The sequence below is a fragment of the Hypanus sabinus genome, chromosome 23 (assembly GCF_030144855.1).
Source record: "Hypanus sabinus isolate sHypSab1 chromosome 23, sHypSab1.hap1, whole genome shotgun sequence".
NCBI lineage: Eukaryota > Metazoa > Chordata > Chondrichthyes > Myliobatiformes > Dasyatidae > Hypanus > Hypanus sabinus.
Genome location: NC_082728.1, coordinates 45,163,188 through 45,182,647, shown reverse-complemented (window position 1 = coordinate 45,182,647; position 19,460 = coordinate 45,163,188). Strand labels below are relative to the sequence as shown.

General features: G+C 39.7%; 1 protein-coding gene and 1 long non-coding RNA gene across 3 annotated transcripts in view; one reads left to right on the top strand and one right to left on the bottom strand.

The window, feature by feature from the left end:
• The window catches only part of gas7b (growth arrest-specific 7b), a 501,012-nt gene that overhangs the window by 79,362 nt on the left and 402,190 nt on the right, over positions 1–19,460 (bottom strand). For both annotated transcript variants that reach the window (XM_059948836.1, XM_059948837.1), the window contains exons 6-8: positions 9,050–9,139; positions 6,528–6,643; positions 2,227–2,301 (exon numbers count right to left, since the gene is read on the bottom strand). In XM_059948836.1, the coding sequence (XP_059804819.1) occupies positions 2,227–2,301; positions 6,528–6,643; positions 9,050–9,139 (281 nt within the window). The remainder of the gene's footprint in view (positions 1–2,226; positions 2,302–6,527; positions 6,644–9,049; positions 9,140–19,460) is intronic.
• LOC132380173 (uncharacterized) overlaps positions 9,150–19,460 on the top strand; it is a 74,686-nt gene continuing 64,375 nt past the window's right edge. Inside the window, exons 1-2 of the long non-coding RNA XR_009507677.1 lie at positions 9,150–9,314; positions 12,263–12,413. This is a non-coding gene — a long non-coding RNA (uncharacterized LOC132380173). The remainder of the gene's footprint in view (positions 9,315–12,262; positions 12,414–19,460) is intronic.

Sequence of the window (19,460 nt, the reverse complement as noted above, 5' to 3'; positions counted from 1 at the left end):
AGTGCTAGAGGAAAAGGAAACATTCTCAAACAGTGGCATTTTCTTTTGCGTCCCCTTTTAGACCTAATATTGAGTCAGATGAGAAAACAAAAATAAAGACAATCAGCTCTCCTAAATTTGGTCCACAATCCATTTGATCTGGGAGAATTTGTTATTGCCAATTGTATCATGAAGAATTCATACAATTTTAGGTAGAGTCAATATAAACACACTCAAAAAATTGCGACTCTAAGAAGCTAAACACTAAATCATTTTAATGATGACTGATTATTGCTACAATGATCAGGCTAGATCAATTACACTCTCTTTAACATTCAGACAAGTTAAACACTTCAGGATGTGGAGATTGTTTTCTCTCTCTTTCTCCTCATCTCACGTGCATTAGTATCACAGCATCAAACGGGGTGGAAGCAGGTCCTTTCGGCTGTCCATTAAGCAGCAATTTACAGCAATCCTACACTAATCATATTCCCCGTATTCTACAACTCACTTGCACAGCCGGAACAATTGTACACTGGCCATTTAACCTACCAACTTGCATGTCTTTGGGTTGAAGGGAGAAACTGATACACCCAAGTGGTCACATGGCAACTGCAAATTCCACACAGACAGCACTTGTGGTCATGATCAGTCTCAAGTCAATGGAGCTGTGAGACACTGGCTCTACTAGCTGTACTACTGTGTCACCTCCAACTATCTTTTACATCTACATCTTGTTTGATTCTTCAATTAACAGACATATACCCAGATAAAATTATTACAGTAGTATAACATTGTAAGCACAAATCTGACATGAGTAAACACAAAAAAATGACATTACATTAGATAGTACATCTGGAGAAAATCACTTTGTTATATATAAACGAGAATTGACCTCCTGTGCATTGAAGCAAATTCTGCCTACATGATGGGCCTTTATGAAGAAATGCATCACCATACACCAACACCAAGGTTTGCCCAAAACCTCCTGTTTACTCAAATCATTATTAATGAAACTCCAATGACTTCAGTAAGGCCTTTGACAAGGTTCCACACGGAAGGTTAGTTAGGAAGGTTCAATCATTAGGTATTAATAATCAAGTAGTAAAATGGATTCAACAGTGGCTGGATGGGAGATGACAGAGAGTAGTGGTGGATAACTGTTTGTCAGGTTGGAGGCCGGTGACTAGTGGTGTGCCTCAGGGATCTGTACTGGGTCCAATGTTGTTTGTTATATACATTAATGATCTGGATGATGGGGTGGTAAATTGGATTAGTAAGTATGCAGATGATACTAAGATAGGTGATGTTGTGGATAATGAAGTAGGTTTTCAAGCTTGCAGAGAGATTTAGGCCAGTTAGAAGGGTGGGCTGAAAGATGGCAGATGCAGTTTAATGCTGATAAGTGTGAGGTGCTACATTTTGATAGGAATAATCCAAATAGGACATACATGGTAAATTGTAGGGCATTGAAGAATGCACTAGAACAGAGTGATCTAGGAATAATGGTGCATAGTTCCCTGAAGGTGGAATCTCATGTGGAAAGAGTGGTGAAGAAAGCTTTTGGTATGCTGGCCTTTATAAATCAGAGCATTGAGTATAGGAGTTGGGATGTAATGTTAAAATTGTACAAGGCATTGATGAGGCCAAATTTGGAATTCTGGTCACCGAATTATAGGAAAGATGCCAACAAAATAGAGAGGGTACAGAGATTTACTAGAATGTTACCTAGGTTTCAGCACCTAATTTACAGAGAAGGGTTGAACAATTTATGTCTTTATTCTTTGGAGCATAGAAGGTTGAGGGGGGACTTGATAGAGGTATTTAAAATTATGAAGGGGATAGATAGAGTTGACATGGATAAGCTTTTTTCATTGAGAGTAGGGGAGATTCAAACAAGAGGACATGAATTGAGAGTTAAGGGGCAAAAGTTTAGGGGTAACACGAGGGGGGAGCTTCTTTACTCTGAGAGTGGTAGCTGTGTGGAACGAGCTTCCAGTAGAAGTGGTAGAGGCAGGTATGGTATTGTCATTTAAAGTAAAACTGGATAGGTATATGGACAGGAAAGGAATGGAGGGTTATGGACTGAGTGCAGGACGGTGGGATTAGGTGAGAGTAAGTGTTTGGCACGGACTAGAAGGGCCGAGAAGGTCTGTTTCCATGCTGTAATTGTTACATGGTTATAAACAATAATATCCTATTCAATCCTTCAAAGATCATAGGGAAGAAAATGAGGCAATAACTTACCCTTCCTCTACGCCAGCCAGAGGACTCTGGGAAAGTTTTGCCAGGTTTTTGGCATAATCTTCTTCAATTTTAATCCTTTTAACAAAGCAAAACACAATTTTCATCTGATTACTAGAAGTCTCTTATGGTAAAAAAAATTATTCTCCAATTTGTCCTGGATGATGCAAAGCTCAAGTATTCATTAAATAAAAAAATGTTGGTCATATTTCTGACTACTGGTGTATAGGTGGTAGAAGATTTTAAATCAGAAGGGGGACTTAACCCAGACTACCACCCTCTGAGCTGCTCTTGTGAAAGCATATCCATCTGGATGGCTCATTTAAGTTTCAAGTAAATGGGGCTGATGGGCAGGGTCTGGTGGTGGTGAGAACACAGCATCATGGGAAGTTCTTTGCTGGAACTGCTCTTTGCCTAGCACTAGTGTAATATAAATATATTGGAGATTATACGAGAAAAAGTGTGCAACAGGCCCTTTCAGTCCAACAGTTGTGCCACCCAGCAACCCCCCTATTTAACCCTAGCCTAATTCATAGGACAATTTCAATGACCAATTCACTGGAGTACTTGGAGGCCATTGTTACCAGGGCAACCCCAGGGATGCCAATGGAGGGACTGGATGGAGCTGGATTGTAATTAAAAAGTATGATACTTTGATCATGGTAATTGCAAGTACCTGTTTGATTAATCTGTATAATTGCTCTTCCAATTTTGGCACATCCCCTGTGCTGAGGTGATGAGGTGGATATAACGTTGTCAAATGTGATCTCCATGCAGTTTTGAAATGGCTGTTAGAGACAGCCAACTATACCATGACTCTGATGTCACATATAAAATGCACAAAGACAAGGACATTTATTTCCTAAGAGCCAGTAGTTAAGCTCAATGATTTCTTAGTATCACAGTAAATTATTGTAAAATTATTAGTTTCTAATTATTAAAGTTAAAGTCTGTCCCGAGCTCATCGAGCCGGTGCTTATGCTGGTTTCCGTGGCGTGAAGCAACTGAGAGTACGACACTCCCCTCCGGATAGGGCGCCAGTCTGTCCTGAGGTTAACCCCCAGCATTTTGCCACTACCTATTTTCAGCTGGGTGGACTGGAACAATGTGTGGTTAAGTGCCTTGCTCAAGGACACAACACACTGCCTCGGCTGGGGCTTGAACTAGCAACCTTCAGATCACTAGTCCAACGCCTTAACCACTTGACCACGCGCCACACAATTATTATAAAAGAAAGTTATTATATTTTTATTTATTTCTATTTCTCCTTGCACCTTTCTGGTGCATGCTGACACTTTAGCCAATGCAGACGAGGACTTCTTTTGACTGCTGCAGTACCTAATGTAACTAACCAGCAAGAACTGACAGACATGCATAACATATTCATGTGAAATAAAGAAAGATCATCTTGATAATCACAAATCTGATATTCTGATTTATTTACAGTTCAGGAAGTAGAACTGGAAAGATTAATGAAACCTAAACTAACTAACTAAAACCACAAGTAACTTAAAACAGCTGCAATTGCTGACAATTTATCAGTGGCAAAAGAAAAGCTCACAAAGTTTCCCCCATTCGCTCCCTTACTGGAGAGATCTCCACTCCTGCCCATTCACTCCCTTACAGGAGGGATCTCCACTGATAATGAATGACAGGTCAGCTGCCTGCTTTACTACTTACTCATCATGACGAAGGAGAAACAAGGGGCATACAATATATAATGAGAAGTTACTTATGTCAGCCAACATTTCTCCAGCAGATGTTAAACTAACCTCTGAAATTGCCTGAAATATCCTTCACCAATAGGGTGATGCATGTGGCCATAACTCATCCCAACCCTAACTGCCCTGTGACACCCACCCACCCCCCCCCATCAGCAAGTGAACGCACCAAGAAATCTTGAGACTCCCATAGCAACCAGCCGTTTTTAAGAACATGAGTGCTGAAGGTTGAGAGATCGACAAGTAAGCCTACCCCATACTTTAGAAGGTTCATACACCAGGACTGACTTCAAGTCTGAGCTCTTCTGGCTAAAGCATTGCTTGTCTATGCCCCACAATTTTCCATTCCCTATCTTAAATGAATCATGATCCAGCAGGAGAGCAGGAATGTTCACACGGCTTACCCTAGCGTTCACAAGATAGTAAATTCAATTTTCAATCCAGAAACCTGAATGCAGAATCTGAGGGAATGGTGAATTTTTACCTGAGGCATTAAACCAAGATTTGATCTGCCTTCGCAATTGTAATTAAACAGGCCCACTTTGAAAAACAGTGAAGTTCTCTCAGTGTTCCAGCCAATGTATCTCTCTCAATCTATACCTATCCTGCAACCGTGACTCTACTTCAAAACTATTGTATCTGCTATGAAAAGTTTTGGGATATCCTCTGGTTACAAAGGAAGTTTAGAAAAATAAGACTTTCTTCACTATATCTCTCACACAGAGAGCAAAAGGAAAACATATTTAGTCAAATCTTTAGTTCCCCTTTGTTTGTATTTGTTTTACACAAGACTGCTTGATCCATCATTCAGTTGCCAAATTTTTTTCAGGAAAAAATCATTCATTCATTTCTTTGAGCTTAAATATTTCTTCAACGCTCAAGAGAAGCCACAAGATCTGAGCAAGTTCACACTACAGAAGTTTCATGCAGCACAGAAACTTAGTCTGCAGACACTGAGGCTGCACTGATCAATAAGCACCCATATATACTAATCCAAACCTTATAATTTATTTTCCCCACATTCCAACACTGACCTAATTTCATTATCATCATCAACATCATGTGTCATATGACGTAGGCAATCATGGCCTATCCATGACCATGACTTTTCTTGGCAAATTTTTCAACAGAAGTGGTTTGCCATTGCCTCCTCCTGGGCAGTGTCTTTACAAGACGGATGACCCCAGCTGTTATCAATACTCTTCAGCTTGTCTGCCTGGTGTCAGTGGTCACCTAACCAGGACTTGTAATATGTACCAGCTGCTCATACAACGATCCATCACTTGCTCTCATAGCTTCAGGTCATCTTGCCACAGGGTGACCAACAGACTAATGGAAGAAGTGTATTATGCCTCCTTTGGTAGAGACATCTCTCCACCCCACCACCCAAATTTATCAACCTATCAACCTATCAACCTGCCTGTTTCTGGATATACACATCTGCTGGAGAATTGAGAATCTGTGCAATGAAATGGACTGTCAACATTTCAGGCTGAGACCCTTCATTTGGACTGAAAAATTGAGTGGAAGTAGTCATGATGAAGAGGTGAGGGAAAGGATTGAAGCAAGAGATGGCAAGTGATAGGTGGACCCAGGTGAAGAGGAGAGATAAGCAGATAGAAGAGAGATGAGTGAGGCACCAAGTAGAGGCAACAAAGAGTTGCAGATGATGGAATCATTTAGGAAAGGATGGTCGAGTATGGAATCAAAAAAGAAAGATGGGGTGGGCAGATGGGAGCACTAGGAGGAGGGATCTAGTAGAAGGAGTGTATAGCTGATGAGCAGATGAAGTGGTTGGAGAAGGAGAAAGAAAGAGGGTGATAGGGATTGTAGAGGGTGTGGGAGGAATCAGATAGATGAGGAGGAAAGAGAAAAGAGAGAGAGAGGGAGCAAGTTACTTGAAACTGGAGAATTTAACATTCTCAATGCTGACAAGCTCAAATAATAACCACAATTTATTTTTAAGTTTCACATTCCACTCTAGTGGATATTCTGCAACTCTAAGCACTTTTACTTTTACCAATGCATTCAACAAGCCGCACGCTTATATGACTAGGCCAACAACCGTAAATACTTTGCTCCATTCATTGCATGGGGCTGTAGACTATCCAAGGGGTTTGCATTTGGCCTCACCCCGGCAGTGGAGAAGACTGAAGACAGACAAGCTAAGTGGGAACGGGGAGGGCATTTGAAATGACTAATAAACAGGATCCTTAGAAAGCCATAGAGTTCAGAGCTCAGGTGCTCAGCAAAGACATTTGGGGAAGAAACGCATAAGGTCATCGGGAGGAAATGCAAACTCCACATAGACAGCACTGGAGGACCAGGTCGGAACCAGATTGCTGGTGCTGTCAGACAGAAGCACCAATAGATGTGCTGTTGTATTAGCCTAAGATATGTCAGTGAATCAGTTGCCAATTCCTCACAAAGGATCAAAATGAATAACTAATTCACTGCCAAACATAAGAGTGGCTAATTTCTTGTGTCATATAATCTTCAAACTCAAACTTCATATATTCAACAAAAGTCTACTTTGCATGTAATAAAGCTTAGTGCAGTTTAAGGTAATGCCGACGTAATTACCTTTCCCGGATAAACTCCGCCATTTCTTTTTGCATTTGTTTGCCTTTGAGCTGTTTCACAAGGATAATATCAAATCCAGCAATCGAGTTATTACTTTGTGTCTCCTTTTTGTCAGCCTGTTGAGAAAGCAAAAGGAACATTTGAACGAACTTGATATATTAGTTTCACTTGATTTTAGTTAAGGAATTCTTTTGACTTTACATGCACTCAAAATGCTGACAAGCTCAAACAATAACCACACATTTTCTTTTATGTCCAAGTTTCACATTCCATTCTAGTGGAACTTCTGCCTATCTAATCACTATTAGTTTTATCTTGGCATTCAAAAATCCACATGGTTATATGACTAGGCAGACAACAGTTAATACAATGCTACTACGCACAAAAAAAACATTAAGGCAAATTTACAAATTCCTGCTGCAGGCAAAATTTGGGTTGTTGAGCATTTTCGCTCTTAATTCTCTGATTATTGCAGCCAACAACTGGGAGCCCAAATCTGAGCATCAATGTTAACAGCAGCTCAGTGTTGAATGCTTACTTAAGAATTAGAAGGATTGGATCGAAACCACATTTTTGACACTTGAGAGACACGAGTGGTGTTTAAAAAGTGTGTGACACTGTCAGAGGAAGCACCTTTTACAATGGGATGCTGCCCAACAGACACTTGCGCAAGATTCTCAGCAACTATTTGCAGAACATAGGAACATTCATGGTTAGTTCCTCAACATCATTATCAACACAGACTATTTTTGCATTATATTAAGTACAAATTAGCTACAGTGGTTCCTACATTACCAAAGTGACAGCACTTCAAAAGCACTTTGGGGCATCCTGAAGCCATGAAATTTGTCATATGAATGCAAGCCTTTTTCCTTTCAATGGCCACCTTCTCACACACCTCAAGGCAATTCAGCACAAGAGCAGGAAAGATAGAGGGCTGGGATTATGTCTGCACAATCTCTGAGTCAGGGACACTGGGGAGGGACAACCTAAAGAGAGATAAGAGAAAACAACTTGACGAGAAGAAACAGATGAATGATAAGACTGAGAATGAGACGAAAAATACCAAAAGAGAAATACAAGTGAAAGACAAATACAGGCTGGAATATTTGATTCAAGCTAAAGTCCACTCTTTTGTTACTTTAGGAAGACTAAGCTTGCACTGCTCCCTGTTACTGTTGATGGTGAGGACATACAGGTATCTGGGGGTGCACCTGGATGTCTGACTTGGGTGGAGCACCAACATAGAGCTATGTACAAGAAGGACCAAAGTCACCTCTACTTCCTGAGGTCCTTTGGAGCATGCAGGCCTCTCCTTCAATGTTCTGACAGTCAGTCGTCACCAGTAAAATCTTCTATGTGGGGGTGTGCTGGAGCAATGGCATCAACACTTGCTCTGTTATAGGAGTCAAACTGGACACACTAGAAGCTGTGGTAGAACAAAGGACCCTACGAAAAATCCTGGCAATTCTGGACAATGTTTCTCAACCTCTGCATGCCACCTTGGCTGAACAGAGGAGCACATTTAGTATTAAACTAAGACAATTGCACTGCTCCAAAGAGTGCTATATGAGGTCATTCTTACCCTCAGCCATTAGGCTCTCTAATGAGTCAACCTATAGCCGGAGAAGTAGTGATCCCCTCCTGTTAGACTGTTCGTGATAACATTTTTTCATTCTTTGTACTTCTCATCTAATACTTGTACATTTGTATATCTGTGCACTTGCAATGCCACTGTGACACTAATTTCCTGTGGGATCAATAAAGTATCTACCTATAATAAGTTGGTGCATTATTAAACTGGGAGAACTAATGTGCTCAGCTTTAAGTAATCTTTCATTATATTAATTGCTTATTTTACTTATATCAAATTCAAAATTTATGTTTGCCTAACATTCAGTTCAATACTTTTTAATTGTCCATAGGTTTCTGCCAATTTCATGTATATTCTTTGAACTGTGATGAAATCATCTGAGACCTATGAAGGCAACATGTAGGCTCAACTACCATCTTCTACACTTCGAAGAATACTTTGGGGAGTTTTACTGGCCACCTAACTGGAACTTCAGTCTAACACCAAAACAGAACAAAATTTGTTGATACCCTTTTCAAAGGAAAAGGTGGCAATGTGACTACAAGCCACACCCAGAACTGAAGTGCCAACCAATATTCTTCTTCCCAGAGTTGGGAATCCAAGAATTAGAGGGTAAAGGTTTGCGGTGAGAGGGGAAAGATTTAATAGGAACATGAGAAGCAACGATTTTCACCCAGAGAATATATATAACCAGTTATCAGTGGAAGTGGTTGATGAACAGGTATGTAAACAACATTTTAAAAGTATTTGGACAGGTACATTGACAGGAAAGGGTTCGAGGGAAGTGCGTGAAATGCAGGCAAATGGGACAAACTTGCACGTGAACCTTGGTGGGCAGGGATGGTTGGCCTGTTTCCTGCAGTATGACTCTGACTGTATTCCCCAAGAGCACTGCCCCTGCTCAAACACAAACGGCAAAACTGCTTACCCAGAAATAATCGCAGTAGCTCCAATCACCTGGTTTGAGAAGCTGCTGTTCAGTCATTGCATCAGGATGGGGAAATGTAATGCAATTTATCTGTTTAAAGAAAAACAAAATACTCTTTTAATTCCTTCTATTAATTATTGATCAAACAAGCAAAGTGAACACGGGTGAGTTTCAGTACAACAGAGTTTGTGCTATGAGCTTAACGAATGTTAAGACAATAGAACACTGAACCTTCTGTAATCAAAGTGCTGCAACCAGGCAAAAGGTAATTTTACAAATTTTTAATTGCTATGTTATGCCTTATTCAATTCCTTAATGCTGCAATAATCCTTATCTCTGACCTTCTTTAATACAGTTGCATTGAATGGCTCGGTAAGCAATCCAAATGTCTATGTCGTAGGATGTAATTTTTGACTCTCCTGGTCTGGTAATACAGAAGCATCTTCAGACACTGATACAGGGCGCTTGTAGTGAGATGACTGCCTTTGTGTTTTGTCATTCAAACAAGCTAATCCTGCAGAGATTAATTAATTTGAGTGGAATGGGAATGCTGAGAGGACCTGTGGCTCATCAGCTGTAATAGTGCAGTCCCATGTGGAACAATACAGAATTTATTACCTGTACTACAGCTTTAGTCACATTTTATTAATTGATAGTAAATTATTTGACTCAGAATAATCTCAGTGTTGATGTTAATATTCACAATAGGAACATCCCCACTTGCAAAGCTGCTCTTAGCTGTCATCATATATTGAATAATAATAATCACCCATCATTTTTGATTAAATGAAAAAATCCTTCAAAAGAGAAGCCCAGCACATGGGGCTCTCCCACCACTGGACGCTGAGCAACTGAGAACTGTTAAATCTTCCTAAAAGAACTGCTGAGGGGATGTCTGAGAATGGAAAACTGACGCAATGTAAATATTATAAGTAAAAATATGCATGGTGTAGTGAATGTATTGTCAAATAAGTTTAATGAAGAAAGTATATTTTGTAGGGAAAAAAATACCATCAGAACATAATGGACACATTTTGAGGTGGAGATATCATTATTGTTCCAAAGATGTCAGAATGATAACTGGCCACAGAAGGAAATTTTCTGAATGCAATTAGGAGGAAGAAGGCAGGCTGCAATTCTAAAATGTCCCAAGCTATAAGAATGTCCTGGAAGTTTGAATGACCATTTGATTGCTGGAGACACTCAAATCAGGCACCATCTATGGAAAGAGAAACGGTTAGTGTTTCAGGGACAGGACTCGTTATCGGAACAATGAAGGAGAATTAGCTTCCTTAAATGAGATCTTACATCAGAGCACAGGATACAACCTTGCAATACAGAGCCAAACTATCAGCCAAATGAAGAAAACCAGTAGATAGAAACTTTGAGTCTCTTTTTTCAAGTAGCTGGTATTTATTAAATGCCTGAAATCACTTTCACTAATTCGCATGAAAATACCTCAAAATAAATCCCGCAAGTTTATGGCCAATCGAGAGGGGATTCTGCAGAACTCCAACTGATTAGCTTAGGTGGTGTAATAAAGCAGCATCTTTTGTCAAAGTAAAGTACTTTTGCTCTTGTGTAGCAATGCATGAAAACACCACCAGTAATGATTAAACTGTTTTAAAATGGTCAATGGGTGGGAATTATTAACCAGAAATGCACAATTACACTGCTCCTCTTTGGTATTGTACCACAGGATAAATTACATCAACTATTGAGAACAGGTGTGGCTCGGCTTAACCTTGCATCCTCCCGAAAGGTTCTCCCTGCGCCGCCCACCCCCCCAAAAATGCCATACCATTGAACTCAAAACAAAAATGTCAACCTTGATGGTTAGCTTAATTCTCTGAAATTGCATCTTGACTACAGCTCAGTTTGGCTACCAACTGAGAAACAGCTACACCAGGATACTCAGTTCTGCTACTTCAAGGTCAAAATTGTGGGGATTGGATAGAAAGAGAATTAAGGTTGCCCAACACCTATATTATTGAGTATCAGACCAAGCAGAATGCTTCCCCTCCTAATTTTCTATGTTAATATTTATAATGTAAAAGAGACGGTACTGGGTGTTTCCACCAGTGGGAGCGTCACAAACAAGAGGTGATAGTTATAAAATAAGGGTCTGGCCATTTAACTTAAGAGGTACTTACAAGGGCATTTCTTTTCATGCTCTCGATATTTATTGCCTATTTATTTATTATTTATTTTTGTATTTGAATGGTCTGTTATCTTTTGCACACTGATTCTATGATGGTTATTGGATTCATTGATTATGTCCTCAAGAAAAGGAATCTGTGTTATATATGGTGACATATATGTACATTGATCTACTTTGAACTTTGAAGTTTTTTCCTAGAGAGTGCATCTGCTATGGGAGTCTCTGTTATAGTAGTCAAACTGGACACACTGGAGGCTGTGGTAGAACAAAGGACTACGGCAAATCCTGGCAATTCTGGGCAATGCTTCTCACCCTCTGTATGCCACCTTAGATGAACAGAGGAAGAGTTTTAATAATAGACAAAGACAACTGCGCTACTCCAAAGAGCGCTATATGAGGTCCTTCTTACCCCAGGCCATTAAGCTCTATGATGAGTCAACCTATAGCTTCAAGCCAACACTTTCATTTTGAGCATGCCTAGGTTTCATATACCTTAATTAACATTCAGCTGGACTGGCACAACAACTCTCAATTCCCACATCAGGCAACATCTGTCAAGAACAAATTCAGCTGGCATTGGTGAAAATGGGGGAACTGGAGTTTCTGCTGCATATTCTAGCCATGTGGGTGGTCATGTAGACCAGAGACAGTGCGGGGTCTTTTCCATTTCCCTTTGGACCATCTCTGCTGTAATAGCGAGACTTCTGACTTGCATTAGGGAGGATACATCAGAGGAGTATCCTCTTTTGTAAATTTTTCAGTTATTTCCCTTTCCTAGGCTAAACAGTATAATTCATCAGTACTTCCATGATTAGTTGTCCTCTTGAATTTCATCTTGTAATTGTGTCCTCCAAGAAACAGAGCCCATCTCTGCATTTGTGTTGCTGCTGCTAGTGGAACACCCTTCTGTGGACTGAAATTAGACAGCACTAGTTGATAATCAGTAACGAAGGTGAACTCTCTCCTATACAAGCACTGGTTGAACCACTTCACACCTGAAACCAGTCTCAAAGCTTCTCTGTCAATCTGTGCATAATTTTTCTCTAAAACAGCAAGGGAACGTAATACAAAAGCTATGGAGGCTGTTCATTTCCATCGAAGGGCCTATTTCGCACTGCTGAAGGGACATTGGACATGATTGCTCCTATATCTTAAGGCGAGGCATCACAGACAACCTTCACTGGACAAAGTGGATCATAATGTGTGAGTACAGTGTATAACGTCACTATTTCCTGTGTCTTTTGGAAAGCCACCTCACGCTGATTTGTCCATTGCTATTTCTTCCAGACCTGTAGAAATGAGTTCATGGGATGTAACCAAGTTTGGCCTGAACCTGTTTTAATAATTGACAATCCTAAAGAATGACACCACTGTGACATATCCTTCTGCCTTGGGGCATCCACCATTGCTTGAATTTTCTCAGCACACATGTTATGCTTGTGTGTCAATGGTGAAGTCACAGTAAGTGATGCTTGGTTTAAAGAATTTACACTTGCATTGTGCTCTGAGCCAATAGTGTTCTAATCTTTTTAACACTATCTTGTGATTTTGGAGAAGTCCCTTGTCACCCTTTCCAGTAACAATGATGTCATTCAGGTAACACCGAGTGTCTGGGCAGCCTTGCAGCACCAGGTCCATGGCTTTCTGCCAAAGTGCAAATGCAGATGCTGCTCGAAAAATAAGCCTATTATTGTGATAGAACACTTTGTGGGTGTTTATATTGAGAAGCACTTCGTACTCTTCATCCATCTTCATCCGTAGGTAGGTCTCAGCTAAGTCCACTTTGCTGAAGTGTTCCCCTCCCAGAAAGGTTTGCAAGAATATCCTCTATGCTGGGTAGAGTGTACTGATCTACTTTCAGTACTGAGTTGATGGTGACTTAAAGCATTCACAGATCCTGACAATCTCACTCTTCTTGGCTACTGGGACCAATGGTGTTGGCCAGGGCTCCACTCAACCTTGGAAAGAATTCCATACAATATAGCTCACTGGCTACTAGTAGGCCCCCATTAGTCAGCTGGTTACTATATCACTGATGGTGTAAGGAAATGGACGGGCTTTGTAAAACTTAGGTGAAATATTTAAATTTTTAAATTTAACACTATTTTAACCCTTGATATGTTTGAGTTTTCCAATGCCATCCTTGAACAAATTTCTTAACTTGTTTTTAGTTGACTCTACTGCAGTGGATGCGGTAGCTCAATGGTGGATGGATCTTCAATCAAGCTTTAATTGCCTCAGCCAATCACAACCCCACAATGCTGGCCCTCTTGTTTTTATCATCTACAAGCCTAACGTGGCTTGTTGGTTGTTGGATTTCTCTATTACAAATATCCTTCCTACAGAAGTTATCTTTTCTCCAGTGTTAGTTCTTAGTTAGATAATTTGCCATTCACTTCTGTTGTAAGCCATATTGCTTGTCTCTTGTTAGTTTGCACACTGCAAGACTCAATGCTACCTAGTTCTGTGACACTATTATCATCGGATATTTCATCATCACCATGCAAATTAGGGCTCTTTTTAAAACTGCAACTTGACTTTTTACCTTTTTCTCTTCCTTGTAGAGTCCATTTATTTTTGTATGCCCGACATGATTGGACTCTTTGTATGTGTTCAACTTTATTGCATCTTCTGCAAATTTCACCTTATTGCAAGTCCCTGCCATAATGGCAACAGAATTTGTTCAGCTAGGTAGGCATCCATCTAGAGGTTGCAATTTTGTTCACGGTTACTTTCATTCCTGACTGCAACTCAATTGCATCTCTGGCTGCTGTTTCCATTGTTACATCAATTTCAGTAGCTCTTTTAAATGTGAATTGCCTTTCAGTTAGGAGTCATTTTTGAATGCTTTCTTGTAAGATTCCACAAGCTAAATGATCTACCAGTACATTAAGCCTATCACTGAACTGACGACACTCAGATAATCTCTTCAATTCAGCTTCATACACTGAAATGGACTCTCCTTCCTTTTGATACCACTTATGAAACCTGAAGCATTCTGCAATCAACAATGGTTTTGGTTCTCAGGAATGCTCATTTCAGCTGGTTTTGTTGGAGCAGTTCAATGTCTAAGTAAACTGGATGCTTTGTCATCCAATCATCATCATCAAGTGCCATGCCCAGTTTGAGCTTTGACTGCCATGGCCCACACTCTCCTGTTTCGGGTCAAGTGGATCAATTCATTGGTATTCATTTCCAGTTCTCTGGCTACTGTCTCCATCGTCATTTGTCTTTGTCTTCCTCTTACTTTCTTCTCTTCAATCTTTCCCATAATTACCGTGCATTCTAACCCCTCTTTCCTAATCACATGTCTAATGAAGTTACATTGCCTTTTCATGGTCTCATACATTATTTCTCTTTTTGTTCTTGCTGTGTTCATGAATTCCTCATTAGATATTTGTTTCATCCATAATATTCTTTGCATCCTCCTCAAAAACCACATCTCTGCTGCTTCAATTCATTTCCTCATGTTACTAGATATTGTCCAACATTCTGAAACATATAACATAACTGGATAAACATAACATTTCAGTACACTGAGGCGGGTTGTCATGCCTAGTTTGATGTTGGTCAGTATACACTTCATTCTCGTAAAGGTGTCTTTTGCCATCCCCATTCTTCTTTTGATGTCCATGTCGCACCTGCCATCTGATGTCACCCAGCTTCCTAAGTAGCAAAAGTTCTGTACTTGTTTTATGTCTTCCCCGTTTATTCTCAGCCTGCAGATAGGATTCTCCTTCTTTTTGGATATCACCATACATTCTGTCTTTTTGCAATCGATAGATAGACCCATTTTTGCACTTTCTTCAACAACTATATCAATTAAGTTTTGTAGTTCTTCCTCCGTACTTGCAATTAACAGTGTCATCCGTATATCTGAAATTATTGATGTTTTCATCGCCAATTTTGATTCCCAAGATGTCTCTTATTTTGTTGTAATATTGTTTCACTGTACACATTAAACAAATCAGGGGAGAACACACACCCTTGCCTAATGCCTCTCTTGATGTTTGTAAACTGACTCACTTCTCCATCTATTCTTACAGCGACAGTTTGTTCCCAGTACAGATTTCTGATTAGGCGGAGGTCTTTCGAATCTAAATCTAGTTTCCCGTAATATTTCAAATAACTTATTGTGCTTCACTTTATCAAATGCTTTTGTCTAGTTGATAAAACAAACAAATCTTTTTGCCCTTTTCCATCCAATACACTCCACAAAGCAGGCACTCGCTTTTCATTGGCGATGTTATTTGCTTAAAAATACTGCTCAATTCACTCAGTATAAAATATCCAGTTATGTTTTGTGAATTCAAACATGTCTATCTTCTATCTTTTTGATGTAGCCAGCCACCTTTGCTCTTTTTTTTAAGATTTATATTATCACCCTTGAATTTGTCTATTTTCTGCTAAGTGTTAACTCAACCATCTTTCTCTTCCCTTTGCAAAAAAAAACAAATGCATTGTACTTTTTTAAAAATCCAAATGTCTCGCTGTGCTTTTATTTAAAACTGAAACTTTTTGCTGCACTTAAACATCGGCAGCTGTCTCAGGTTTGTTTAAAATTTCTCATCACCACTGTAATGTTTTGTAGCTCCAAAACATAAAACTAAATGAAAGAAGGGAGTCCGAGCAATGTGTCTGCTAGTTTGGTTTTTACTTTAAGTGAGGTACACACCTATGACATGGTGGTATCATGATGTATACGATTCATGAACTTTTAAATACAACCTATAAGGAATTATTTAAACAAACACTGAATGGTTAATCAAAAATACTTGCAATATTACTCAAATATTACTGAAATATTAAATACACAAGGGGTAATTCAGCAAGGGGAGGTACTAATTAACAAGTTCCAAAACCTCAGCACCTCCCTCTGCAACTGGATCCTTGGCCAGGAGACCACAGTCAGTGCACAACATTACCTCCTCACTGACGATCAACACTGGTGCAGTTCAAGGATGCATGCTCAGCACACTGTTCTACTCTCTCTATACCCATGAGTGTGTGGCAAGGCACAGCTCAAATGCCATCTATAAATTTGCCAATAGCACAACCACTTCTGGCAGAATTTCAGATGGTGACAAGGAGATGTACAGAAGTAACACAGATCAGCTAGTTGAGTGGAGTTGCAACAACCTTGCACTCAATGTCACTAAGACCAAGGATTGGATTGTGGACTTCAGGAAGGGGAAATTAAGGGAAACATTATAGTCCTCATTGAAAGATCAGCAGTGGAAATGGTGTGCAACACACTCAAAATGTTGGAGGAACTCAGCAGGTCAGGCAATATTGATGGCACTTAATATTTGGCTTGGATATGTTAGACCAAGGGGCAAGTTTCTATAATCTGTGACTCTACAAAATGAGATGAAGCAAAAATCAGAAGCATGCTACACACAAAATTGCTGCAGTTGCAAGGTGAAATTAAATTAAGTTAAAAGAAAGCAAGAGGGGTACCTGAATAACACTGGCAGATAAAATCAAGGAAAATTAGATTTTTTGATAAATATATTAAGTGAAAGAGCAATAAAGAAAGCATAATCCTTTTGGAATCTAGAACAGTAACTTGAAGGGAAAATACATGTAGCTCTGCATGAATACTTTGCATCTGTCCTCTCAGAAAAGGGGGTGACACAGACCTTGATACAAAGACAGAAGAATAAGAAGCACTGGAAATGACAAACAAAGAGAAAGAATGTATTACACAGTCCAGCATCTTTCAATGTGAATAAATGATCAGACTCTTAAAAGTCAAGTCCTGACCAATATATTTCAATTTTCTTCAGGTACAGGTTTGGTAGCAGGGGACTGACTTGATATATTTGTTTAAACAATGAAAGAAAAAAACTACACACCCATCAGCCATGTGTCAGTGGCAAACTGCTTGAAAAGTCCTAAAGGACAGCAGAGATCAGAGAAATCAATAGATAGAGGTACAAGCTAATCAATGGCAATCAGCATGTCAAAAGGATTTGTTGATGGAAGGTTAATTGAATAGTATGGAATGTTTAAATAGAAGAATCATTGAGGATAATGCGTGCAATGTAGTCCAAGCATAATTAAGCAAGATAATAGACTAATCACGAAAATAAAGATTCCTCAATGTTTGGAAAGTGGCAAAAGAGACTTAAAATTCAATCAGCAACAGAAAGCAAAGGGTGACACTGAATAGGATATTTAAATGTTGGAATAGTCGTGAGATCTACACTTGGGGAGGAAGCGAGGCACGTTGTAGGTACCTAAATACAGACTTGTTTATACAAAGTGCGCTGGCATTACTACAACTAACCAAAAGGAAGAAAGCTGGAGCCTCTGGGAATATATCAGTGGACTGGCTAGGAGGAAACAAAGCAGGCAAATGGAATTTTGTCTTAAGTGTCCAATAACACATTTGCAGAGGGATCAAAATAAGAGAATATACAGTATAATAAAAGGTGGAGTACTAAAAACTGAAGGAAAGAACGATGGAATAAAGTTCCACAGATCACTGAAAATGTCGGATAGAATTGAAAAGCTGGCAAATAAAGCAAATGGAATACTTTATATTGGTAGAGGAGAAGGAATAAAAAAGCAGAGAGATCATGCAAAACACACCAGTACGGCCTCAGCTGAAGCATATTTCTAGTTCCCACACTACATGAAGGATGTGCAAGGATGTGCATGTGGACCAGCGCCAAGGAAGAATTATTGTTAGGAGGAGAGGTTAAGAGGGCTGCTGTGCCCTTCTCTGGAACACATTAGATATAGGCAGATTTAAATGAGGTATACAGCGTTACGAAAGAACTGGTTCGGATGAATGGCAATGCCCTTCTTTCCTAGAAAGCATTGGAGAAATGATGAGGATTTTTTTCCCTCTGTCCATAAATTAGTCCTGGCCTAGAAGTTTGGCTGAAAGAGAAAAGAGTACTCTTGGCTCAAACACAGGCTCAAAACTAAATGCGTAAATAATTAGTTCACTAATAACCGGAGTTACAGTAAATGACTTCTCAAATAGTGAATTACTTCCAGTCATCAAGCTCTATTATACCTTCATTACTGACTATTAGTAAGTAACTACCCTTTTGATTTGGATGGATGAACATACATATTGTCATATTTTCTTTTATTGTTACACTGTCATTTTCCTATTTGACCCACTGCCTCAATATCTAGTGATGCATGAAGTAATGCTGGTTATTTACTGTTGAATATATGGTGTTCTATCTGATGTTAATAGGTACTGGTGCATTCAATGTAACCTGGCTTTTCTCAGCTTGACCCCAAATGAAAAATCATTTAGTTAAGATAGTGATATTTAGTGATTCAGGTATTCTGCTGAACCTCTCAGCTGCCAGTTTGACACTCCATTTGCCCTTGCAGAAAAATTACTATAAAAAGCACTATAGAAGAAAAAAAACTGGGGCCGCAGGGTAGTGTAGTGGTTAGCACAATGCTTTACAGTACCAGCGACCTGGGTTCAACTCTTGCTGCTGCCTGTAAGGAGTTTGTACGATCTCCCCAAGTCTGCATGGGTTTCCTCTAGGTGCTCCCCAAGACTGCATGGGTTTCCTCTAGGTGCTCCAGTTTCTTTCCACGGTCCAAAGTAGTACCAGTTGATACATTAATTGGTCATTGTAAGTTGTTCTGTGATTAGGCTAGGATTAAATCGGGGAGTTGTTGGATGATGTGCCTTGAAGGATCTATTTCGCACTGCTAAAGGGATTGAATTTAATGGCAAGGAGGTTATGCTGCAACTGTATAAGGTATTGGTAAGGCTGCACCTGGAGTACTGCGTGCAGTTCTGATCTCCTTACTTGGGGAATGATATACTGGCTTTGGAGGAGGTGGAGGATGATTCCAGAAATGAGGGGGTTAGACTATGAGCAAAGATTGAGCTGCTTGCGACTGTACTCACTAGAATTCAGAAGGATGAGAGGAAACCTTATAGAAACATATAACATTATGAAAAGGATAGATAAGATAAGAGGCAGGGAAGTTGTTTCCACTGGTAGCTGAGACTAGAACTAGGGGACATAGACTCAAGATTCAAGGCAGTAAATTTAGGATGGGGATGAGGAGGAACTGCTTTGCCCAGAGGTTGGTGGAATTCTCTGCCCAATGAAGCAGTGGAGCCTACCTCAGTAAATATATTTCAGACAAGGTTGGGTAGAGTTTTGCATAGTAGGAGAATTAAGGGTTATGGGGAAAAGGCAGAAAGGTAGAGATGAATCCATGGTCAGATCAGCCATGATCTTATTGAATAGCAGA